The sequence below is a fragment of the Microcaecilia unicolor genome, chromosome 7, assembly GCF_901765095.1.
Source record: "Microcaecilia unicolor chromosome 7, aMicUni1.1, whole genome shotgun sequence".
Lineage (NCBI taxonomy): Eukaryota > Metazoa > Chordata > Amphibia > Gymnophiona > Siphonopidae > Microcaecilia > Microcaecilia unicolor.
Window position 1 is genome coordinate 206,090,677 of NC_044037.1, and position 26,792 is coordinate 206,117,468.

The following is a 26,792-nucleotide window of genomic DNA, read 5'->3' on the forward strand; positions in this document are numbered from 1 at the left end:
TCGCGCGTCTCTTAGCTTTTTGCTTTAAAAAAAAGAAGGATATTGGAAAAAGACTTTTTCGGTCTTTTTTCCCCTTCTCGTATTTCCAGTTTTTGCCCCGTTAAGTTTACTTTCGTTTTCAGGGTAGGCCCTTTTGAGGCCTCGGTTCGAGTTTTTCTCTCCCTCTTTTTGGTGCCTTTTCCGCCATTACGAGTTTTGATTTCGCCGGCGTGAGTTTTCCGCCCATGTCATCGAAGTCTCCCAGCGGCTTCAAGAAGTGCACCCAGTGCGCCGGGTAATCTCGCTCACTGATAGGCACGCGTCGTGTCTTCAGTGTCTGGGGGCTGGGCACCGCCCGCAGGCCTGTAGTCTTTGCGCCCTTTTACAGAAAAGGACTTAGGTAGCGAGATTGGCCCAGTGGAACGTGTTGTTCTCGGGCTCTTCGTCGGCAACAGCACCGGGGGTATTGAGTGCATCGACGTCGACAGCGTCAAGACCTCCGCCCTCGGCGGCGACTGTATCGATTGCATCGAGGCATCGACCCTCTGCATCGTCGGTACCGAGACATCGGAAGGCGGCGTCGGTGGTACCGGGACCTCCACTAGTGCTGATGTCGTCGGATGGTGGTGCTTCAACTGGAGTGCAGGTGAGGGCTGTCCATTCCCCTGCTGGTGGCGGTGAGCCTTCGGGTGGGTCTCCCCCTACCCTGAGGGCTCCTGCGGTACAGCCCCCCCGAGACCGACCTTCTTCGGCCTCGGCCCCGAGGAAGCGACGGTTGGATTCTACGTCCTCCTCGTCGGTACCGGGAAGTTCCGGTGACATGCTTCGTTTGAAAAAGTCAAAGAAGCATCGACACCGGTCTCCTTCCCGCATCGGTACCGAGAGCTCTGGGTCGCCGAGGGAGTCGGCACCCAGTAGGCATCGGCACCGGGAGGACCGCTCACCCTCTGTTCAGGAGGTGTCGATGCACTCCACCTTGGACAGCCCGGAACAGCCTCCACGCCCGGAACAGACTCTGACCTCGACGCCTGCATCGGCTTCTATGTCTTTCTCCACAGCCGCCCTGCACGAGAGTCTCCGGGCCGTTCTTCCAGAGATCCTGGGAGAGCTGTTGCGCCCTTCCCCTCCGGTACCGGGGGTGCTTGCGCCACCGGTACCGTCGAGTGAGGTGCGGGCTGGCCCCTTGCCCCGGGTGAGGTCTCCGACATCGGTGCCGCTTGCGGTACCGACTGCGGCCGCCTCCCAGGAAGGCTCCCCGACGACGTCGGCGGAGGGAGCTTCGCCGGTGCTGGCGAGGGAGTCTACCTCTCGACGCTCACACCGTGGCCGTGTTCCCACGGAGTCGAGCCGGGCACGGCTTCAGACACAGGTTCATGAACTTGTGTCTGATACCGATGGTGAGGCCTCGTGGGAGGAGGAGGAGGACATCAGATATTTCTCTGACGAGGAGTCTGATGGCCTTCCTTCTGATCCCACTCCCTCCCCTGAAAGGCAGCTTTCTCCTCCCGAGAGTCTGTCTTTCGCGGCCTTTGTCCGGGAGATGTCTACGGCCATCTCCTTCCCGGTGGTTGTGGAGGACGAACCCAGGGCTGAAATGTTTGAGCTCCTGGACTATCCTTCTCCACCTAAGGAAGCGTCCACAGTACCCATGCATCATGTCCTAAAAAAGACATTGCTGGCGAACTGGACCAAGCCTCTAAGTAATCCCCACATTCCCAAGAAGATTGAGTCCCAGTACCGGATCCATGGGGACCCAGAGCTGATGCGCACTCAGTTGCCTCACGACTCTGGAGTTGTGGATTTGGCCCTAAAGAAGGCTAAGAGTTCTAGGGAGCATGCTTCGGCGCCTCCGGGCAAGGACTCTAGAACCTTAGACTCCTTTGGGAGGAAGGCCTACCATTCTTCTATGCTCGTGGCCAAAATCCAGTCTTACCAGCTCTACACGAGCATACACATGCGGAACAATGTGCGGCAGTTGGCGGGCTTGGTGGACAAGCTCCCTCCTGAGCAAGCCAAGCCATTTCAGGAGGTGGTCAGGCAGCTGAAGGCGTGCAGAAAATTCCTGGCCAGAGGGGTATATGATACCTTTGATGTTGCGTCCAGGGCCGCTGCTCAAGGTGTGGTGATGCGCAGACTCTCATGGCTGCGTGCCTCCGACCTGGAGAATAGGATCCAGCAGCGGATTGCGGACTCTCCTTGCCGAGCGGACAATATTTTTGGAGAGAAAGTCGAACAGGTGGTAGAGCAGCTCCACCAGCGGGATACCGCTTTCGACAAGTTCTCCCGCCGGCAGCCTTCAGCTTCTACCTCCACAGGTAGACGTTTTTATGGGGGAAGGAAGACTGTTCCCTACTCTTCTGGTAAGCGTAGGTACAATCCTCCTTCTCGACAGCCTGCGGCCCAGGCTAAGCCCCAGCGCGCGCGCTCTCGTCAGCAGCGTGCACCTCAGCAAGGCCCCTCGGCTCCCCAGCAAAAGCAAGGGACGAGCTTTTGACTGGCTCCAGCAGAGCATAGCCGACATCAATGTGTCAGTGGCGGGCGATCTGCCGGTCGGGGAGGAGGTTGAAAGTTTTTCACCAAAGGTGGCCTCTCATAACCTCCGACCAGTGGGTCTGGCAAGGATACACCCTCAATTTGGTTTCCAAACCTCCAAATTGCCCACCGGGAGCTCAATCCTACAGCTTCCAGCACAAGCAGGTACTTGCAGAGGAACTCTCCGCCCTTCTCAGCGCCAATGCGGTCGAGCCCGTGCCATCCGGGCAAGAAGGGCTGGGATTCTATTCCAGGTACTTCCTTGTGGAAAAGAAAACAGGGGGGATGCGTCCCATCCTAGACCTAAGGGCCCTGAACAAATATCTGGTCAAGGAAAAGTTCAGGATGCTTTCCCTGGGCACCCTTCTTCCCATGATTCAGGAAAACCGACTGGCTATGCTCTCTGGACTTGAAGGACGCCTACACGCACATCCCGATACTGCCAGCTCACAGACAGTATCTTTGACTTCAGCTGGGCACACGTCACTTCCAGTACTGTGTGCTACCCTTTGGGCTCGCCTCTGCGCCCAGAGTGTTCACGAAGTGCTTGGCTGTAGTAGCAGCGGCGCTTCGCAGGCTGGGAGTGCACGTGTTCCCCTATCTCGACGATTGCCTGGTGAAGAACGCATCCGAGGCAGGAGCTCTACAGCCCATGCAGATGACTATTCGCCTCCTGGAGCTACTGGGGTTTGTGATAAATTATCCAAAGTCCCATCTTCTCCCAGTACAGAGACTCTGCTGGATTCTCGGACGGCTCGTGCCTATCTCCCAGAGACGAGAGCCAACAACTTGTTGTCCCTCGTCTCGTGGGTGCGAGCGTCCCAGCAGATCACAGCTCGGCAGATGTTGAGATTGCTGGGCCACATGGCCTCCACAGTTCATGTGACTCCCATGGCCCGCCTTCACATGAGATCTGCTCAATGGACCCTAGCTTCTCAGTGGTTTCAGGCTGCTGGGGATCTAGAAGACGTGATCCACCTGTCCACGAGTTTTCTCAAATCCCTGTATTGGTGGACGATTTGGTCCAATTTGACTCTGGGACGTCCTTTCCAAATTCCTCAGCCACAAAAAGTGCTGACTACGGATGCGTCTCTCCTGGGGTGGGGAGCTCATGTCGATGGGCTTCACACCCAGGGAAGCTGGTCCCTCCAGGAATGCGATCTGCAGATCAATCTCCTGGAGTTACGAGCGGTCTGGAACGCTCTGAAGGCATTCAGAGATCGGTTGTCCCACCAAATTATCCAAATTCAGACAGACAACCAGGTTGCCATGTATTACATCAACAAGCAGGGGGGCACCGGATCTCGCCCCCTGTGTCAGGAAGCCGTCAGCATGTGGCTTTGGGCTCGCCGTCAGGGCATGGTGCTCCAAGCCACATACCTGGCAGGCGTAAACAACAGTCTGGCCGACAGACTGAGCAGGATTATGCAACCTCATGAGTGGTCGCTCAACTCCCGAGTAGTGCGACAGATCTTCCGGGTGTGGGGCACCCCCTTGGTAGATCTCTTTGCATCTCGAGCCAACCACAAGGTCCCTCAGTTCTGTTCCAGGCTTCAGGCCCACGGCAGACTGGCATCGGATGCTTTTCTCCTGGACTGGGGGGAAGGTCTGCTGTATGCTTATCCTCCCATACCTCTGGTGGGGAAGACTTTGTTGAAACTCAAGCAAGACCGAGGCACCATGATTCTGATTGCTCCCTTTTGGCCACGTCAGATCTGGTTCCCTCTTCTTCTGGAGTTGTCCTCCGAAGAACCGTGGAGATTGGAGTGTTTTCCGACCCTCATCACACAGGACGAAGGGGCGCTTCTGCATCCCAACCTCCAGTCTCTGGCTCTCACGGCCTGGATGTTGAGAGCGTAGACTTTGCTTCTTTGGGTCTGTCAGAGGGTGTCTCCCGCATCTTGCTTGCTTCCAGGAAAGATTCCACTAAGAGGAGTTACTTCTTTCTATGGAGGAGGTTTGCCGTCTGGTGTGACAGCAAGGCCCTAGATCCTCGCTCTTGTCCTACACAGACCCTGCTTGAATACCTTCTGCACTTGTCTGAGTCTGGTCTCAAGACCAACTCTGTAAGGGTTCACCTTAGCGCAATCAGTGTATACCATTACCGTGTGGAAGGTAAGCCGATCTCAGGACAGCCTTTAGTTGTTCGCTTCATGAGAGGTTTGCTTTTGTCAAAGCCCCCCGTCAAACCTCCTACAGTGTCATGGGATCTCAATGTCGTTCTCACCCAGCTGATGAAACCTCCTTTTGAGCCACTGAACTCCTGCCATCTGAAGTACTTGACCTGGAAGGTCATTTTCTTGGTGGCAGTTACTTCAGCTCGTAGAGTCAGTGAGCTTCAGGCCCTGGTAGCCCAGGCCCCTTACACCAAATTTCATCATAACAGAGTAGTCCTCCGCACTCACCCTAAGTTCTTGCCAAAGGTTGTGTCGGAGTTCCATCTGAACCAGTCAATTGTCTTGCCAACATTTTTTCCCCGTCCTCATTCCTGCCCTGCTGAACGTCAGCTGCACACATTGGACTGCAAAAGAGCATTGGCCTTCTATCTGGAGCGGACACAGCCCAACAGACAGTCCGCCCAATTGTTTATTTCTTTTGATCCCAACAGGAGAGGAGTGGCTGTGGGGAAACGCACCATATCCAATTGGCTAGCAGATTGCATTTCCTTCACTTACGCCCAGGCCGGGCTGGCTCTTGAGGGTCATGTCACGGCTCATAATGTTAGAGCCATGGCAGCGTCAGTGGCCCACTTGAAGTCAGCCACTATTGAAGAAATTTGCAAAGCTGCGACGTGGTCATCTGTCCACACATTTACATCTCATTACTGCCTGCAGCAGGATACCCGACGCGACAGTCGGTTCGGGCAGTCAGTGCTTCAGAATCTGTTCGGGGTTTAGAATCCAACTCCACCCCCCTAGGCCCATGTTTATTCTGTTCCAGGCTACACTCTCAGTTAGTTGGATAAATTGTTAGGTCAATCTCAGTTATGTCCTCGCCGTTGCGAGGCCCAATTGACCATGTTTGTTGTTTTGAGTGAGCCTGGGGGCTAGGGATACCCCATCAGTGAGAACAAGCAGCCTGCTTGTCCTCGGAGAAAGCGAATGCTACATACCTGTAGAAGGTATTCTCCGAGGACAGCAGGCTGATTGTTCTCACAAACCTTCCCGCCTCCCCTTTGGAGTTGTGTCTTCCCTTGTTTGTCTTGCTACATATGGGACTGACGAACACGAGCCGGTTCGGGCGGGAAGACGGCCGCGCATGCGCGGTGCGCATCGGCACGCGAGGACTAGCAAAGGCCTTTGCTAGTAAAGTGTTCCGATTGGAGGGGCTGCCGTGGACGTCACCCATCAGTGAGAACAATCAGCCTGCTGTCCTCGGAGAATACCTTCTACAGGTATGTAGCATTCGCTATATCTGCTGAGAATGATGGATCTTATTTATATGCATCTTTAAAAAGGTATGTTTTAAGACTTTTAAAATTGATTAAGTGATGTCTGAAGATGGAGAGAAACAGGAAGTGAATTCCAAAGGTAAGGTCCCTGCACACTAAAATTAACCTAGTGTGCTCATGGGTTACTTCACAATAGTCTGGTATGACTAATTGATTTTGCTGTGCGGGATCTAAGTGCACATGCAGGACTGTAAGGGATAAGATAACGAAAAAGATAAAGCAGTTGTTCAGCACATAAGATTTTAAAGACAAGCTGGTTCCTTAGGACTGTTCTGCCCTGCAGCCTCCTCATCTTTCTACACATATACACCCTTATACTCCTTCACATGCAGTCACCTTACCCACCGGTTAGCTCCTGGAAGGATTTGATGTATTCACCCATGAACACCAACCAATAAACTTAACCATGAGAAGTTCCAAAGGGTTAAAAATGCAAGCATATATATTAGACTCACTCTTGAAGGGAGTCATTTTGTATCAAGCTGCGTAACCTATGTGGCAGATACCGCATAAGTTACACTTATTTTATAAAGGGAACTATGGGGCTCGTTTACTAAAGATTAGCTTGAGTTATCTGCAACAGGGCCCATAGGAATAAAATGGGACCTGCTGCAGATAACTCGAGCTAACCTTTAGTAAAAGACCCCTTATGTGCAGTGAAGGAGTGGCCTAGTTTTTAGAGCACTGGTCTTGCAATCCAGAGGTGGCCGGTTCAAATCCCACCACTGCTCCTTGTGATCTTGGGCAAGTCACTTAACCCTCCATTGCCTCAGGTACAGACTTAGATTGTGAGCCCTCCTGGGACAGAGAAATATTCAGCGTACAGTACCTGAATGTAACTCACCTTGAGCTACTACTGAAAAAGGTGTGAGCAAAATCTAAATAAATAAATAAAATAAGTTCCATTATAACATTGCCTCCTTGCTGCCCCAGAAAGCTCTTGCACAAATTTACACGTAGAAGAGACATACGGTTCTAAGGCATATGTATATATGCTATTATTATACAGAGATGATAAATGAAATAATTGAGTAATAAATAGATAAAAATAATTTTTAAAACACAGTATTGATAATTATATTAATAAAAAACAATGAATATATTAATACAGTAAGAAGTATATAAAATAAGCATATTGTCCAAAAATAGTACCTTCTGTTGGATGTATGATTCTTTGCTAGCCTTAATGAAATACACGTGATGGCTAATACCTGAAAAAGGAAGAACATATAAAAAAAAAAACAGAGCATGTAACTGCATATATAAAATATGTAAAATTAGCATAGAATGTGTGAACTTAAATCTTATGGTTAAAGGTAAAATATTAGCAAATAGAAATATTATACCCTTCTCTTTGATAAGTATAAACAGGATATAGATACCACATGTTAAAAAGGTTTTTGGTGTAACGTGAATATTGAAAACGAGTATATGCAATTTATGGAATAAACATACTGCTACTGGAAATAAACATGTATAGTTAGGCTATGGCTAAAAGCAGACTGCCAGTAAATAAAAAACATCCAGTGAGCAGTAGAACATGACTCGTGCTTCACAAAGCTCTTACAAGATGATTAGAAGTCCCGGACTGGGCAACGCGGCTCGCATTTACCCACATGTGATAATATAAGGCCTGCTGTCCTCGGTGAATACCTGCTACAGGTAATTATCTGTCTCACCCACAGAAATGGCTTGTAAAATTGCCCCCTGAAGGTGCCATTAATTTTCAAACTGTTTTCCACATAAATTAAGTATGATGCAAGTAAAAGGCAGGTTTCCATCTGTCCTGGAGCTGGGAGAGCATTACATAAGCTGATTTCCCCAGCTCCTTATCCTTCCAGGGTTAAGCAGGATGTGGACACACTATTACCTGACTAGGTCTGTATACAATTAATCCCAGCTGCCCAATATTTATCCTGAAACATTTATCCAGGCTGATATTCAAAAAGAGTTCATGCTGCTTAAAAAAAATTCCAGCTTTCATTGTGGTGCTTATTTTAGGCATGCACAACTTGGCATTTAGACATTCATATGTATCTAAATCTTGATTTTTATAAAACTCCAAAATATGTCTATGGCAAGGGGGCATGGTCTGGGTGTGTTTGCCTCCTGAACACCCCCAAAGTAGCTGGTTTTGGCTTGAGCGCTAACCTGGCATTTTCAGTTGCACTATCCGATTAAGTGCCACTGAAAATGCCTGTTTAACCCCAGACAGACAAGGTTAATGGCCAGGACCCCTATGTGTGTGAGTTCTGTCTGTGCTCTGTCTATGTGAATGCCCACCTGTAAAATACATGCTGTGTAAGATACACATGTATTTACAGAATAGTGCTTAGGTGGAATTTGGCATATATGTGTGTGTGTGCAAATACGGTCGTATTTGTGTGTGCAAATACAGTCGTATTCTGGATTTGTGCACCCAATTTAATTACTTAAGCTAATCAGCACTTATAATTCCCACTTAAGCCATTAACATAGTAACATAGTAGATGACGGCAGAAAAAGACCTGCACGGTCCATCCAGTCTGCCCAACAAGATAAACTCATATGTGCTACTTTTTGTGTATACCTTACCTCGATTTGTATCTGCCATTTTCAGGGCACAGACCGTAGAAGTCTAGCCCCACCTCCCAACCCCAAGCCCCGTCTCCCACCACTGGCTCTGCCACCCAATCTCGGCAAAGCTTCTGAGGATCCATTCCTTCTGAACAGGATTCCTTTATGTTTATCCCACGCATGTTTGAATTCCATTACCGTTTTCAAGTAGCCACCACTCTCTCCATGAAAAAAATACTTCCTGGAAAAGGTTCGTTTGCGGATTAATACCTTTAAAATATTTGAACGTCTGTATCATATCACTCCTGTTTCTCATTTCCTCCAGGATATGCTTGTTCAGGTCAGCAAGTCTCTCCTCATACGTCTTGTAACGCAAATCCTGTACCATTCTCATAGCTTTTCTTTGCACCGCTTCAAGTCTTTTTACATCCTTAGCAAGATACGGCCTCCAAAACTGAACACAATACTCCAGGTGCGGCCTCACCAACGACTTATACAGGGGCATTAAAACCTCTTTTCTTCTGCTGGTCATACCTCTCTCTATACAGCCTAGCAACCTTCTAGCTATGGCCACCGCCTTGTCACACTGTTTTGTCACCTTCAGATCCTCAGATACTATCACCCCAAGATCCCTCTCCCCATCCGTACATATCAGACTCTCCCCACCTAACACATACGTCTCCCATGGATTTCTACTCCCTAAGTGCATCACTTTGCATTTCTTCGCATTGAATTTTAATTGCCAAACCTTAGACCATTCTTCTAGTTTCCGCAGATCCTTTTACATGTTTTCCACTCCCTCCCCGGTGTCCACTCTATTACAAATCTTAGTATCGTCTGCAAAAAGGCAAACTTTACCTTCTAACCCTTCGGCAATGTCACTCACAAATATATTGAAGGAGAATCGGCCCCAGCACCGATCCCTGAGGCACTCCACTGCTCACCTTTCCCTCATCCGAGCGAATTCCATTAACCACCACCCTCTGGCATCTGTCCGTCAACCAGTTCCTAATCCAGTTCACCACGTCGGGTCCTATCTTCAGCCTGTCAAGTTTATTCAAGAGCCTCCTGTGGGGAGCCGTGTCAAAAGCTTTGCTAAAATCTAAGTAGATTACGTCTATAGCACGTCCCTGATTCAATTCTCCGGTCACCCAGTCAAAGAATTCAATGAGATTCATTTGGCATGATTTACCTTTGGTAAAACCATGTTGTCTCGGATCTTGCAACTTATTGGCTTCCAGGAAATTCACTATCCTTTCCTTCAGCATCACTTCCATTACTTTTCCAATAACGGAAGTGAGGCTTACCGGCCTGTAGTTTTCAGCTTCTTCCCTATCACCACTTTTGTGAAGAGGGACTACGTCCGCCATTCTCCAATCCCACGGAACTTCTCCTGTCTCCAAGGATTTATTAAACAAATCTGTAAGAGGACCTGCCAGAACCTCTCTGAGCTCCCTCAATATCCTGGGGTGGATCCCGTCCGGTCCCACGGCTTTGTCCACCTTTAGGTTTTCAAGTTGTTCATACATACTCTCTTCAGTGAACGGTGCTGTATCCACTCCATTCTCATTTGTGTTTTTGCCAGTCAATCGCGGTCCTTCTCCAGGATTTTGTTCTGTGAAAACCGAACAAAAGTATCTATTTAGCAAATTAGCTTTTTCTTCATCATTATCTACATAGCGGTTCGCAGCATCTTTCAGTCTCACAATTCCCTTTTTAGTCTTCCTCCTTTCACTAACATGCCTGAAGAAATTTTTGTCACCCCTCCTTACCTTTCTAGCCATTTGTTCTTCCATTATTGATACTAATTGTCATTAATTAGAATTTAAGCTCACAACTTCCTAGGTGTATTTGTAATGTGATGCATTTAAATTCTAATGCGCTTCCAAAAAAGGGTGTGTGGCCAAGGGCGTGGAATGGGCAGACTGTGGCCATTCCGACCACACGGTTATGGAATACACCTGCTCTGCTCCTAACTTAGGCGCCAGTATTTACACCAGAGTTTTACTTGGTGTAAATGGGCGTGCCTAGAATTGGGCATAGGTATGGCCGCTAGGATTATTCTGTAAACAGTACCTAAATCTAAGCTCAGTTTACAGAATACGCCTAGGCGGAAGTATTTTCAGCGCCAATTTTTCAGGCACCATATATAGAATTTAGTCCTTTGTGTTCACATATGTGAGCATATATGCTACTATTCAGATGAATTATATCTATAATCAGCATATAACTGTTAGGGTGTAGTTTCTAAAATTGCCATGATTTTTCTGCTGGATCTCTGTTTTATTTATTTAACTAGTTTGTCATTTGAGCCTTGGTATAAAGCTATTCAAACAGTAGATCAGCGGTTCCCAAATGGGGTCACTCATACAGAGCTTCTCCCCTGTCCCTCTGAACCATACGCACTAATAGTTATCTTGCCAACCACTGTAAAACACAGCATTGTATAACCTTGTAAATGTAATTGAATCAATGTAATCACTAACAACTGTTAAATGTAAGCCATATGAACCGAAACTTGTTTTTGGATAACTGTGGGATACAAATATGAATGAATATAAATAAAATAAAACCTCCACTATAACCCAAACCCAATAGTATCATCCAGTATATGGGCTGTAAGTGAATATTCACAGTGTTGACTTCCTGTTAGACTGGAAACCCCTGCTTAGTATCAGGGTCTGTGAGCGCAGCCTGACACACAGTGCCTGTCCTGGCTGCTGCTGCTGTTGACCCCATTGCTGTTGTTTTTCTGCTTTTAATAAGTGAAAGAAGGAAGTAGATGGGGGAGGTGAGGTTTGTTTTGCTTTCCTTGTCATTTGAGTCTCATGAATTTTAATAGTGTTAAAATGGGGTCATATTTGATAAAGTTTGGGAAACACTGCCACTGACATAATTACAGTTTACAATACTGAAATAAAACCAGCTAGAGCTAAGGTTGAGAGAGGCTAACTCTAAGCTAGGGAGAAGACCTGACACAAAGGGGAGCGTGTGTATAGCAGAACAGTATGACCTAGTTCCATGCAGAAGTCGGAGACCATTGGGAAAGAATACAAGGGGTTCCAATTAGAGAGCTGCACGGGAACGGGGTTCGCGGGAATCCCGCAGGGATGGAGGCAGTTCTGCGGGGTTCCCGCGGGGACGGAGGCAGTTCCTGTGGGGTTCCCCCGGGGATGGAAGCAGTTCTGCAGGCTTCCCGTGGAAGTGTAAGCTGCACCTTCACCAGCCTCTCATCTACCAAATACCAATTTCTTTGAGTGCTGTCTCCTCCTCCTCTTTCTCTTCTTCCTTGCTTTAACAGCATAAATGTGGAAAGTCTTCCATTAAGGAGGTGGTAGAGTCACAAACGATGATGGAATTCAAAAAGGCGTGGGATGAACACAGAGGATTATTAGAAAATGGAAGTTATATAAAAGCTAACCTTAAATGGCTGCATGTTTGTGGATGTGTCAAGTGATGCTTAGATGGCGACTCTGGCTGTGATGAACTAGGGCTGATACCTGGCAGACTTGTATGGTCTGTGTCTCATACATGGCAATCTTGTGTAGGATGGGATGGAAAGGGCTTAGACAGCAACTTCAGTGGCTGGAACATGAGGACAGTGCTGGACAGACTTTTACGGTCTGTGTCCCACAAATGAGAACATGAATAGGCTGGAGTGGGCTTCGATGGCAACTCCAGCAGTTGGAACATAAGGATGGGGCCAGATAGACTTCTGTGGTCTTTGTTCCAGAAACATGAAAGAAAGACCATAATCAAGTATATAATATCACACTCGTTGATTTAATGATGAATTGATCATGAGTGTTACTATTGGGCAGAATGAATGGACCGTTCAGGTCTATATGCTGTCACTTACTATGTTACTATTAATCCTCTTTGCTCCCAGGCTGGTGCACAGACCTCAGCTCTGACACAGGCACGAGAATCAGATATCACCTGACCTACTGGCGCGTGCATGTGGCGACCTCTCAGCACACACTGCCAGTGAATCAGAGACAAATCTTAGTGCGCACCAGAGTGTTCCAGCTTCCGTTCCTTCCTTGCCTACAGTGCTGTGGCTCAAATCCAGAGAGAGACTGAGGGAGCAGACTGGAATTTTCTTTTATGTACCATTAAGTTCTTACGGGGATGGGTGGGAATGGGTTAAAATCTTACGGGGATGGGTTAAATTCTTGCGGGGATGGGTGGGGATGGGTAAGATTCCAGTGGGGACGGGTGGGGATGGGTAAGATTCCAGCAGTGACGGGCGGGGATGGGTAAGATTTCTGTCCCCGTGCAACTCTCTAGTTCCAGTGCCATGGGAATTGACCGTAATAGGTTATGAAGAAATCAGGGGTATCTATAGCTAGCTTAACTATTGGACCAGGTGAAAATTTGCTCAGCCAGCGATAAAGGGTGCCAAAATCCACAGCTTCTGACATCACCCGGTCTAATGGTTAAGCCTATTCTTCCTTCTCTCCTCCCTGAGGGTCCAGCAGCTAGGGCCAGCTCAAGGGATTGTAGTTCCCTGAGCTAATTTGGTTCGGTACCCTTCCACCCTCATTGGCTCCTTGTGACGTGGTATCTCTCTCTGTCTCCATTCATTTCTCTCTATCCACTCACATCCTCCCCCCCCCCCCCCAGCTGGATCAACATGTCTCCCTATTCCTGTCCCTCGGACCACTATCTCTTTCCCCACCCCGTCAGCATGGTTTCTCTTCTCCTCTGTCCTCCCCCCCCCCCCCCCACTTGACCTGCATCACTCCATCTCCTCCCCTCCCCCTTGCGTTCTTGTAAACCCCATGTGGATTGCCGGCAGTAGCAGCAGCCACTGAGTATTCCCTTTGCAGTGTCCTGTTTTCTCTGATGCAATTTCTGTGGGTGGGACGTAGCAGAGAGAAGCCCCAGAAACTGGCCGAAACCAACCAGTCTTCATGCTGCTGCCGGCAACCGACATGAAGTTTACAGAACTGGGGAGGGAGAGAGGAGAGAGAAGTGGGGGCAGCAGAAGGAGAACAGAGAGACCATGCTGGGACAATTTGGAGAGAGGGGGAGAGACACTGATGAAGGGAGAGTTGCCAGACCAATGGAGAGGTGGAGAGAAAGAGAAAGGTTGTTAACCATTGGACCGGGTGAGGCTGGGGGATTTGGTGCGCTCTGTTACTGGCACCGTGAGCCAGTGATTGCCTAGTCCAATAGCTAAACTGGTCCTGCCTTCATCTTTCCCTCCCCTGCTTCTCCCAGCATCTCTCCCCCCTCTCTCCCAACCCACCACTCCCACCCCAGTTTCTCTGTTTAAAGTAATTTCCATGCTTAAAACAGTGATTACATGCAAAAATAGCCTTTTATTAAATTGCATGGACTGTGTGCACAGGTGCTCCAGAAGGAAGGCTCGAGGAGGGGTGAGTCTTTACATGCTTTTTCTTAAACCTGTACGTAAAAGAAGCCAGGAACTTTGTGCAAACTAAATAGTACTTGTGAATGTGTGTGTTTTTGCTATGAGGTCATTTCAAAGAGAAAGTATGCGTATTACTTTCTCTTAGAAAATTGGTATAACCTAGAGGAGTATTTTCAAAGCACATAAACCAACAAAGTTACATGGAGGCACATTTTCAAAGCACTTAGACTTACAAAGTTCCATAGTAACCTAAGTGCTTTGAAAATGAGCCCCATAGTAATCTATGGAACTTGTAAGTCTGAGTGCTTTGAAAATGAGCCCCTACCAGCTACACAAGTTAGGCAGCTTCTTACAAAATTGACCTCCTTGGGTGGGTGGGGGTAGTTTATAGAGTGACTTGAGCAATGTTTATAAAATTGCCCTGGTGGTATATGAACACTGGCACTGGAAATACAGAGAGGGTAATTTCATAATAGGGCACCTGTATGACATCTATTCAATAAATGAAAGTAGGTGTCTAGGGAATACTAGCATAGCAGGTAAAATACACGCCATAGAGCTAGTATAAGTTCTCACACCTAAATGCTGGATATATGCCTGTAACTTGTAGTATTGTGTTACTTGTATAACTATGAGTCCCGCCCATGCTCTCACCAGTCTCCACCTAGGTTTACGCCTACCTGTCAGATACGCCGTATGTAAGATATGCACATATTTACATGACAGCAGTTAAGCGGATTTTCGGCATTTATGTATAAAAGGCATGCTTTTTTTTTATATGAATTGTTTCAGGGTTAATTCTTTTGAAACTACTATAGTAGCTTCCTTTAGTCATAAGTACATAAGTAATGCCACACTGGGAAAGACCAAGGGTCCATCGAGCCCAGCATCCTGTCCACGACAGAGGCCAATCCAGGCCAAGGGCACCTGGCAAGCTTCCCAGACGTACAAACATTCTATACATGTTATTCCTGGAATTGTGGATTTTTCCCAAGTCCATTTAGTAGTGGTTTATGGATTTGTCCTTTAGGAAACCGTCTAAACCCTTTTTAAACTCTGCTAAGCTAACTGCCTTCACCACGTTCTCCGGCAACGAATTCCAGAGTTTAATTTTGCGTTGGGTGAAGAAATATTTTCTCCGATTTGTTTTAAATTTACTACACTGTAGTTTCATCGCATGCCCCCTAGTCCTAGTATTTTTGGAAAGCGTGAACAGATGCTTCACATCCACCTGTTCCATTCCACTCATTATTTTATATACCTCTATCATGTCTCCCCTCAGCCGTCTCTTCTCCAAGCTGAAAAGCCCTAGCCTCCTTAGTCTTTCTTCATAGGGAAGTCGTCCCATCCCCGCTATCAATTTAGTCGCCCTTCGTTGCACCTTTTCCAGTCTTTCAGTTGTTTTACCCTTGCTGCCTCTGAATCTATTGTAAGATTACTTATTGTAAGGGAGAGAAAATATTCATTGCTGTTTTTTCTGTGTGAGTCGTCCTGATGTCCTGCATGTTGAACGTGCAGGACGTCAGGATGACTCACACAGAAACAGAATCCTAGGCTTCCATATCAGCTGTAGCAACGTGCTGGCCCGGTGACCGGCTGAAGAGGACTTCGGCTGGCGGGGGTTGGGGATCCCCGCCAGCACAGGTACCCGATGGCGGGGGAGGGTTAGCGGCGGCGGGAACAGGGGGTTTGAATGGGTCGGCGGGGGCCAGGGCCAAACCTGGGGGGCCCAGGCCCCCCATGGTCCCACATAGCTACGCCCCTGACTAGCACGGGTGTCTGTAAACATGCTTACATTTAAAGCATGATCACTTACACCAGCCCTTTTAGCTGGTGTAAACGCTTATGCCAAGATGTTAGCATGAACGCACATAAATGATAGAATTCTATAATTTATGCATACTTTTTTTTTTTTTTTCATCCATTTGGATACAGAAAGTGAAAGTGCCTTGGTGCTTTGTAGCTTTTACTATATGAGACGTGGGGTAAGGAATAATATATTGTAGAGGAATATATTCGAGTTATTCCCCAAGTTTTCCACGTCATCACTGTGACCCCTGACGCAGGTGCTAGTCACCGAAACACGGCCCGTGTCGGGTCTTTTTATTAAGGCTCATTCATTAAAGAACTGTGTTCCATTTTTAAAGGCCCGTGGTGCTGTTTTTTTTGTTTGGACTTTAGTTTGTACTTCGTTCCCTCTCTTTTGTTATATACTTGTGCATTCGGCCCATGTTTGCCCAGACTCTGCCCATGCACACGTCCAGCAGCAAAGTACATGCTATCAAATCATAGTGCATATTTTGCTGCTAGTTGGTGTTCTGTAAGACAGTGGTTCCCGAACCTGGTCCTGGAGGCACCCCAGCTAGTCAGTGGAGGAGTGGCCTAGTGGTTAGGGTGGTGGACTTTGGTCCTGGGGAACTGAGGAACTGAGTTTGATTCCCACTTCAGGCACAGGCAGCTCCTTGTGACTCTGGGCAAGTCACTTAACCCTCCATTGCCCCATGTAAGCCGCATTGAGCCTGCCATGAGTGGGAAAGCATGGGGTACAAATGTAACAAAAAAAAAATCTACAATGAATATTCATGAGAGAAATTTGCATGCAGTGGAGGCAGTGCATGCAAACCTCTTTCAAGAATATTCATTGTGGGTGTCCTGAAAACCTGATTGGCTGGGGTGCCTCCGACCAGGTTTGGGGACCACTCCTATAAGAGGTCATTTACATGTGTAAGCAGCCACTTAACAGATGAAAATGACTGAATACCACCATTGATGTGTATTCTGCTTCCTAAGACTAGATGGCTCCTTGAATAACTCCTAGAATAACTCCTTCAAAACCTATACTTGTGGTTCAGAGTTTTCACAGCTTGAAAATGTTTGTTCTTACTTTCCTCTCTTTGTGTTTCTTTCTTTCCTTTTGGTTTTCCAGTTGGATCTTACAGCAAGCCGCATGCATTTAGCCTGGGTGTATTGTGGAGATTCGCTACCACTTTTTTTAATAATCAGGGGCCACAGCTTGTGCTCCCGCATCTTTCACATTTTCCTTAGTATATAATGATGTAGTGTGATGGGATACAGGGACAACAGCACCTTGATACCATCTGTACTTTAGTGCTGAGGCAAGTCACATAGAGGCAGATGCACTAAAGCTAAATGAGCCTTTAATGACTCTCCAACGAGGAAAATTTGATCCGTTGCATGCATCAAAGGGCTTTTACCGAGGAAGCCAGCAGCTAACGAAAACGGAATGGAGATGAGCAATTAGTGTGAAAACCCCATTGAAACGACATGCACTAACCTTTTCCGATTGCCTTTACGCAGGAAAAAGGCAGGAAATCTAACGAGAGGTCTGGACCACTCGTTAGGACAGCTCTGTGCCAGGAAAAATCATTAAGTGAAAAAATAAACAAACTTTGAGCCAATCCCAGCGCATTAGCAGAGCTAAAAGCGCTGTGATTGGTCCAAAGGACGTCAGAAAACACATAAATAAATAAAAATAAAAAAAGGATCGGGAGGGGGCAAGGGCGCTCATCAGGAGCGTCCTGTACGGACGACCTTGCCCCCCCCCCCCCCGCTGCTCCCCACTTTCCGCCGCTCCCCCACCCCGAAAAAGCAAAATTCTAGCAGCCCCTGCCCCCCTCCCTTCCTCACTACTCTCTCACCTCAGCTCCGCCTCCCGACATCCTCCGTCCTGTGCCCCGCCCCCTTTTGGGGTCGTCGCCGCCATTCCCCTCCTCCATCGGGCCCCCCTCCCTCTTACCGGGCCCGTGCAGCGCCTCTCACCTCTGTCCGAAGGCGCTGCACGGGCAAGAAGAAAGCTGATGCCTGCCTTCGCCCAGCTTCGATGGCGCGTCTTTCTCCTGCTGGGCCCGCCCCTGTCTGACGTCAGTTACTGACGTCAGACAGGGGCGGGCCCAGCAGGAGAAAGACGCGCCATCGAAGCTGGGCGAAGGCAGGCATCAGCTTTCTTCTTGCCCGTGCAGCGCCTTCGGACAGAGGAGAGAGGCGCTGCACGGGCCCGGTAAGAGGGAGGGGGGCCCGATGGAGGAGGGGAATGGCGGCGACGACCCCAAAAGGGGGCGGGGCACAGGACGGAGGATGTCGGGAGGCGGAGCTGAGGTGAGAGAGTAGTGAGGAAGGGAGGGGGGCAGGGGCTGCTTGAATTTTGCTTTTTCGGGGTGGGGGGAGCGGCGGAAAGTGGGGAGCAGCGGGGGGGGGGGGGCAAGGCCGTCCGTACAGGACGCTCCTGATGAGCGCCCTTGCCCCCTCCCGACCCTTTTTTTTAATTTTTGTTTTGATTTGGGAGCCATGTGCTTGTGATTTGACTGTGTTTTGACTGTTTGTGGCATGCGCAGAGCAGCTAACATAACGCTTGGCTGCTCTGCGCATGATTTGGGGGCCGATTAACGATGTGTATTGTGATTCTTTGATACATTGTACGTTTCAATACCGATCTCAGCATGTGTGACTTTTTTTTTTTGGTGCATTTTTCGTTATTTTAAAATCGTTAGGGACTTTAACGATTTAGACTTTTTTACGTTTGGTTGCTGCATCTGCCCCTCAGTGAGTAGACCCTACTGAGGCAAATAAAACGCCTTTGAATCCTGAGGAAAAAGTCATTTTGTGCCTTATACAAAAAACAGAAACGGTGTCTCTCAAGTTAGTCCAGTAAAAGCATGTTGTTAGCCTCTCAGTTTTGGGAATCTGCTAGAAGCAGTTCCACAGTAAAAGAGTGGAGGGTCTCTACTGTTTACTTAGGGCTTTTATCTTTCAGGACTCATTTATCTGTAAACCCATGCACACCTCTGTGCAGCCACCTCTACTGACACTGGCAACACGGAGCGGAGCGGCAGGTTTAAAGCTTGCCAAACAAAACATGGTGCTCCCTATTACTGATAACGGATATTTAGACTTTGAAGACTTACCTTTTCCAGAAATTGCTGTGTCGAGGTAGTGAACTGATTATGTCTGTATAGATTTTATATTTTGTTAGTAATGATTTATATTATAATTGTTTGTAATTCCTGATTGTGGCCAGCTATTATGTATTGTGATCTGCTTTGAACTATAAGGTTTTTGTGGAATATAAAAATAAGCTGTTATGTTATGTTGATAGGGTATTACTCTCAGGGGACTTTATGTTGACAGTATTTGAAAAGAAAACAGATGAGATTGTACAGGATGACGAGTCTGAGTAATGTGAATAGATGATGCAGGCTGCCTTATTTCCTTCCTTTTGTTTGCTGGCTGACTCTGTTTTTAACTTTCCAACATGTAGTTAATTTCCTTTAAATGTTTTTATTGACCTGATGGATCTGATACTTTGACCTCATTCACCATTACCTATCCTATAGTTCTGAGTGGCCAGCTTAAGTTCCTGGTTTTTTGGAGTTTTTGTGGTGGTGGTGGTTTTTTTTAATATTGGGGGTTGACTTTCCCCAGTAGCCTCCAGCTGCATGGACACAGCCTAATCTCGTAGGCTGTATCCATATATGAAGGACTCTTATGGACAATGATGATCCTGGGCATCTGAGTGTCCCTACTTTAATCTCTTCTGAAACTAGATAAATTTAACCTGCCAATCTATAAATCTTGACGGATAACAATAAAACATGCGTAATCAAAATATAATATAAAACAAGCAAATCAAAGCAACACACAAATCAAATCATATTACTAAGATAAATGGATGTTAGATTGTACAGCGCTGCGTAACCCTAGTAGCGCTTTAGAAATGTTAAGTAGTAGTAGTATATTCTACACCTCAAATTACCAGAGATGTGTGAAAGGATCTGCTATTTATAACTGTGTCTAGGGAAATGCTTCTCTGCATAGGTGGGCCTTCAATTGTTTTTGGAACATTTCTGTGCTAGAAAACAATTTTAATTCAGGTGGTAAAGGATTCCAAAGCATAGGGCCAGCAACACAAAAAATAGCAGCATAACATTTCTCTAGATCTTACAGAATGAGGGTATATCCCAGCAGACTAGAGTGATCTAGCTGGACATTAGATGGTTGCAGTAGCCAAAAGAACATCATGATTTGGTGCTTTATGACTATCTGCTGACATTTGCTGCTACCGTATTTTAAAACGAACATGCCACACAACAGGTAGCCAATGCGATCTGACCAACACAAGGGTCATATGATTGTAGCAAGCAGACCTAATATTAACCAAGCAGCAGTATCCTGGGCTACCTGCAATGCATAGAGGAGATACGAAGGCAGACCCAAATAAAGCACATTACAGTAGTCCAGCTGCAGCAAAACGAAACACTGTATTACTGTCCTGAAAGTATCGGGGCAAAGAAAATCACATAGCTGACAAACAAGCTTAAGCTTATATTTTGTACTGTGGCTTTTAAACATGAAAGAAAAGATAAATAGGAATCGAGACAAATCCCTAAGTACCACATACCCTTCAAGATGGGAGTAATGGTTCCATCAGTCAAAATGATTTCAGGGCTGGATTGTATGGCAGATTTGATAAAATACCTCAGTCTTGATCATGTTCAGACAAAAACAATTAGCAGACATCCACACTTTTAGTGGACATTAAACAAAGACATAGTCAATAGTTTCAGAGAACTCTATTTGAATTTTACCCACACCCTTTTCTTAATCTCATTTCCTATCTAGTCCTGCCTAATTATGCTCTCACCTATCCACCCTTAATTATTTGTCCTTGAGATAGTCTGAATTTCTGGTTACTTGCTGCATATGTATTAATTTGCTTCTTGAACTTATTGGAATTTGTGTTATATTCTGTACATTATTTTGTTTTATTCACTTTATTGTTTGTTTGTAAGCCACATTGAACTTGAGTCTATTTCGGGCTAATGTGGGGTATAAATGTCATGAATAAATAAATTTAGAGGATTCTGTCGGAAGAAAAAATTGTAAATCTGCTTATAGCTGATTAATTGATCCGCAAACACCAAAAATATGGCCTGATATATTAAGAAACAACAAATTGTGGCAAAACCAAAGGGCCTGATATTCAGCTAGCATTGTTCAGCATTTTGCTTATTGCCAGCGGCATTATGCCTGGAAATTCAGTGCTGTGCCATGTCCAAGCTTCAGTATTGAATTTCCGGGTTTAGGTGACTCTGGAAACCATAGTTGGTTAAGTGCAATATTCAGCACTTAACTGGCTGTTGAGGCTACACAAAAAGATAGGATTGACATTTATGCTGTCCTATTTATACAGTGACCATAGCCAGTTAAGTGCTCAATATCAGCACTTAACTGTCCAATGGCCGACTCAACTGAAACTCCAGCAATTCGGTTTTATGGTCTGTGTCCCACAATTGACAAGACAAATTTGGATAGGCTGGAGTGGGCTTCAAAGGCAACTTGGAAATTAAGGACAAGGCCAGGCAGACTTCAACGGTCTATGTCCCAGAAATGCCAAAGAAAGACAGTGATCAAGTATTTTATACCATATTTATTGCTGGTTTAATCATGACTTGATAATGAGTGTGACTGTTGGGCAGACTGAATGGACCATTCAGGTCTTTATCTGCCATCATTTAGTGTGTTACTATGTATATATCTGGCTTATATTTGGCCAGTTTCAACTTAACTGGCCAAGTCAATATTCAGTGCTGGCTGGTTAATTGCCAACCACTGCAAGACATATAGCAGTTTTCAGTGATTTTCACAGTGTGTCTTTACCTTCTGAAGAATTTCAGCAGTGTCTTTCCCAGTGCTTTGCTGGTGTCAGTATAGTGTACCACCCAGCAAAAGTAGACAAGGCGAAGCTCTTCAGCTTCCAATAATGGTCAAGCAAGTTATATGCAGATTTAAGTGCGTTCAGGTCTATCATGTGCAAGTGGATCTCCATATCCATTTGGCATATTGTGAACTGTTTAACTGCACTGAAAGACAAAAGCAATTTACTTGGCATGATTTAAATATAAAGTAATGCAAAGTAGTATTCACATTGGGCTGCATTCAAACCGCACATGAAAGGCAAAAATGGCTAATGTGGCAGATTGAATGGGCTTTTAAAGTGTTGTCCTGCAAATTCTATATAGTGCGACTAGAGTTGTGTGCGCAAATCTGGGCATGTTCTGATCTGCACGCTCAAATCTGGGTGTATTCCTGATTTGCGCTTGCAACTCAATTGGTTAACAAGCCAATCAGCACCGATAATTGGTTATTAAGCAATTATTGGCACTAATTAGAATTTACGTGCACTACTCGCTAAGCGTATTCTATAAAGTAGTCTATGTAAATTCTGTGTGGATCTGAAAAGTGGGCGTGGCAATGGGAGGAGCAAGGGCTGATCATGGGCATTCCTAAAATTTACACACAGTATTGTATCTTTAAAATAGCTTTATTTGGTCTTTATATACCTAATAGATTTCAGAACATTGGATCTCTTTTACCAAACAGTGCTAACAATTCCCACACGGCAAAGCCAACGAAGCCCATTCAAAGAGAACAGGCTTTGTCGGCATTGTCATGTTGGGAATCGCTAGCACGGTTTAGTAAAAGGGGCCCATAGTAAGATGAGAGTTGGCATTCTGAAGATTATACTTCAAGACTAAATTGGATAATTAAAGGAGTAGAAGATTCTGTAGATGTCAGCATATTGTTGGTATATGCAATGGTAGTTAATTTCAAGTAATCCTTTTATTTCAGTCACCCATCCAGACTACAGACAACAGAACATCTGTTACCAATGTCACCTGAGGATTTCGATGAAGTGAGAAGAATGGTGAGCTCCGCAGAAATTGATACTGTGGTAAATCTACAATTAAATTTTGCATCACACAAAACATTAGCCTAAGCCCTAAGAAACTCAGTCCTTTGCCTGAACAGACTCTTCTACAAGAACTTAAAACAACAAATGTATTTGTTGTATTTTAGCTTGTTTTAGTTATAATGATAGCTCTAGCTCCTTCCCTATCACTCATTCCCTCACCACCTCTGTTCCCTTTCTTACATCTTTCCTTCTGTCCAGACTTCCATTCTTCTTTTTTTACCTCCCTATTTTCACCTTCTCACTTCCTGCAATGACCTGTCCTCTCCCTTTGTCTCCAACCTTTCTGTTGCTCTCTGTCCCTTTTGACTGCCTCCCAACCATCTCCCCTTCTATTTTTCTGTACTCACTCGGGGCCAGATGCACTAAACTTAATGAGCCCTTAACGAGCAAGTAGTAAACCCTGGCATGCACTAAATGCCATTTCCATATCATCAAGCTGATCAATCCATAGACTGGTGGGTTGTGTCCATCTACCAGCAGGTGGAGATAGAGAGCAAACTTTTGCCTCCCTATATGTGGTCATGTGCTGCCGGAAACTCCTCAGTATGTTCTCTATCTCAGCAGGTGGTGGTCACACACAGCAGCAGCTCTGGCTAGGCCTCCAAGCCTAAGCCTTAGGTTTTGTTGAGGCCTGGGGTTGAGGGCTCTTTTGAGCAAGTGCAAACCTGGTGGTGCCAGGTCCCTCCTTTTCTCCCCCCTCCCGCTGGCTCCGTTTAAAAAAAAAAAAAAAAAAAATTTTAAACGTCTTTAAAGGCGTTTAATTCGACGTTTCTTTAAACGTTCATTGCAGCTACTCACTGGGACACCAGTTCGTTACAGCTCGGAGCGGCAAGCAGGTAATTTTACCTTTTTATAGCGGGCAGGGGTTCCCCGATTCTTCTCCTCGTGGCATATGGCGTCGGAGGGCGAGGGCGCAAAGGGTCGCTCCCCGGATCGCTGGAGCGCTTCTAGAGGGGATGCGGGGGTTTTACAACCTGATTCGCCCTTGATGGGTGACAGTTTAGTGACCGATGAATGTCCCGGTCGTTCCTCTGGCGTGGCGGTTTTTTCCCGCCATAAACGCCCATCCCCCGCTCCTCGCCTCCGCCATCTTGGCCGGCCACGCGGCTCGGACGGCTTCTTCGTGGGCCGCCCTTAAGGTTGGAGACATTAATGCCATGAACGCCCTTAATTTGGGCGACGGCACAAGCGGCTAAAGTTAAGCGCCGTTCTTCCCGCGCGGCTCCTTCGCGGAGTTTCGCGCCGGACGCCATTTTGGATGCGCAGCATGTCTCTCCCCCGCTATTGCGAGCGCCGGTTGAGAGTGCGTCTAGGGCTGTTGCCCAGGCTGCGGAAGTGCACAGTCTGGGGGGTTTCTCCCCCGAGTTTGTTTTGCTGCTGCATCAGGCTTTCCTCATGCAAAACGCTGCCCCTGCTCCCTCTTCTGATAAAGAGGTTGAGGTTCCCAGAGGTAAACGCCCTCGGGTTGATTTCCAGGCCTTGGAGGACTTTGTCTCCTCCGATGTAGATGAGGGCAGCGTGTCTGAGGTCTCCCAACGGTCCTTTGCGGATTCCTTGGAGGAGATAGATCCCCGCTCGGATGGAGCGGATGACCCCTCTGCAGCGCGGCTTTTTAGCCCAGAGGATTTGCCCAACCTGTTTTTACAGGCCATGGACACTTTGAAGATTTCCTCTCCGGAGGACGTCTCTCCCTCAGCCCCTGTTGGCTCTGCCATTATGCTGGGGACGAAGCGCCCGCCTAGATCCTTCCACGTGCATGATGCCATGCACACCTTAATTGCGGCTCAATGGGATGTCCCGGAAACGAGCCTTAAAGTGGCTAGGGCTATGTCCCGCCTCTATCCTTTGGCTGTGAGTGAACGTGAGGCCTATCTGTGGCCTACCGTGGATTCTTTAATCACTGCGGTGACTAAGAAAACGGCGTTGCCGGTGGAAGGTGGCACGGCCCTAAAGGACGCCCAAGACAGAAGATTGGAGGCGGCCTTAAGGTCGTCCTTTGAGGCAGCTGCTTTAAGTTTGCAGGCCTCAGTTTGCGGCTCCTATGTGGCCAGGGCGTGCCTGACTATGGTGCAGCGGGCTTCCCCCTCGGATCTTTCCTTGAGGGCTGATTGGCCGGCCCTGGAATCGGGCTTAGCCTATTTGGCAGACTTGCTGTATGATGTCTTGAGAGCCTCTGCTAAAGGCATGGCTCAGACAGTCTCTGCGCGGCGGTGGCTTTGGCTGAAACATTGGTCTGCTGACCACGCCTCTAAATCCCGCCTGGCTAGATTGCCTTTTAAAGGCAAGCTGCTCTTTGGGGTCGAGCTGGACAAAATCGTGACCGATCTCGGCACGTCTAAGGGCAAGAAATTACCAGAGGTCAGGGCTCGGGCTAGTACTCGTCCCGGTACCTCCAGAGGACGGTTGCTGGAAGCCCGTCGGTACCGCCCGGGCAAGTCGGGTTCCTCTGCTCCCTCTTCCTTCAAGAGGAATTTCTCCCCCAAGCAGCATTCCTTTCGCAGAGACCGCCGTCCCGGAGGTGCTCCCTCCGGTCCTCCCCCAGGGTCTCGTACCCAATGACGGGGCCTTGGTCCACGCCCCAGTGCAGATTGGAGGACGGCTGTCCTCGTTTCTGGGCGAGTGGACCACTATAACTTCAGACGCGTGGGTGCTGGAAGTCATCAGAGACGGCTACAAGCTAGAGTTCTGCCAACCCTTAAGAGACGGGTTTGTACTCTCTCCCTGCAAGTCTCCGGTCAAGCTGTGGCAGTGCAGCAGACCTTGGACAACCTGATCCGCCTGGGTGCGGTCGTTCCGGTGCCAAAAAATCAGATTGGCAAGGGACGTTACTCCATTTACTTTGTGGTTCCAAAGAAAGGAGGTTCTGTCCGGCCTATCCTCGACCTCAAAGGGGTCAATCGGGCCTGGAAAGTGAGGCACTTTCGCATGGAGACTCTCCGCTCTGTTATAGCGGCAGTGAAGGCAGGAGAGTTCTTGGCTTCCTTGGACATCAAGGAAGCGTACCTGCATATTCCCATCTGGCCTCCTCTCCAACGCTTTCTGCGTTTTACAGTCCTGAGACGACACTTCCAGTTCAGAGCCCTCCCTTTCGGGTTGGCTACTGCTCCGCGGACCTTTTCCAAAGTAATGGGGGTCATAGCGGCCTTCCTGCTAAAGGAAGGAGTACAAGTCCATCCTTATCTGGACGACTGGTTGATCCGAGCCCCCTCTTATGCAGAGTGCGGCAAAGCTATGGACCGGGTAGTTGCTCTTGTGAGCTCCCTGGGATGGATCATCAACTGGAAGAAGAGCCAGCTGCGCCCGACTCAGTCCCTGGAGTATCTGGGAGTTCGATTCGACACCCAAGTGGGCAGAGTGTTCCTGCCAGACAATCGGATTGTCAAGCTTCAGGCTCAGGTGGACTAGTTCCTAGTAGCCTCTCCTATTCGGGCTTGGGACTACGTGCAGCTGTTGGGCTCTATGACGGCCACGATGGAAGTAGTGCCCTTCATATGAGACCACTACAGCTTTCTCTGCTGCTGCGCTGGACTCCGATGTCGGAGGATTATGCTGTGCGCCTTCCCGTGGACCCAGCAGTGCGCAAGGCGCTGAGCTGGTGGACGCAGACAGACAAGTTGTCTGCAGGATTGCCTCTGGTGACCCCGGAGTGGATTGTCGTCACGACAGACGCCTCTTTGATGGGCTGGGGAGCCCTCTGCTTGGGAAGGACAGCGCAGGGGCTCTAGTCTCCTGCAGAGGCAAGTGGTCTATCAACCTCCTGGAACTCAGAGCCATTCGGTTGGTGTTATTGGAGTTCATCCCGGTACTGGTGTTGTAGCCTGTACGGGTCCTGTCGGACAATGCCACGGCTGTGGCCTATATCAACCGCCAGGGAGGTACCAAGAGCGCCCCTCTAGCCAAGGAGGCTATGAGTCTTTGCCAGTGGGCGGAAGCGAACCTGGAGCAGCTTTCAGCGGCCCACATTGCCGGAGTCATGAATGTCAAGGCGGACTTTCTCAGTCGCCATACCTTGGAGCCCGGAGAGTGGCAACTATCTGCTCAGGCGTTCTTGGACATCACGAAGTGCTGGGGCCAGCCGAGCCTAGATCTGATGGCGTCATCGGCCAATTGCCAAGTGCCGCGCT

At 47.7% G+C, this 26,792-nt stretch overlaps 1 protein-coding gene across 1 annotated transcript in view; it reads left to right on the forward strand.

Moving 5' to 3' along the window:
* Positions 1 to 26,792, forward strand: part of STAT1 (signal transducer and activator of transcription 1) — a 150,537-nt gene that overhangs the window by 110,367 nt on the left and 13,378 nt on the right. The window contains 1 exon segment of the mRNA XM_030208870.1: positions 22,545 to 22,647. Coding sequence (XP_030064730.1) covers positions 22,545 to 22,647 — 103 coding nt within the window.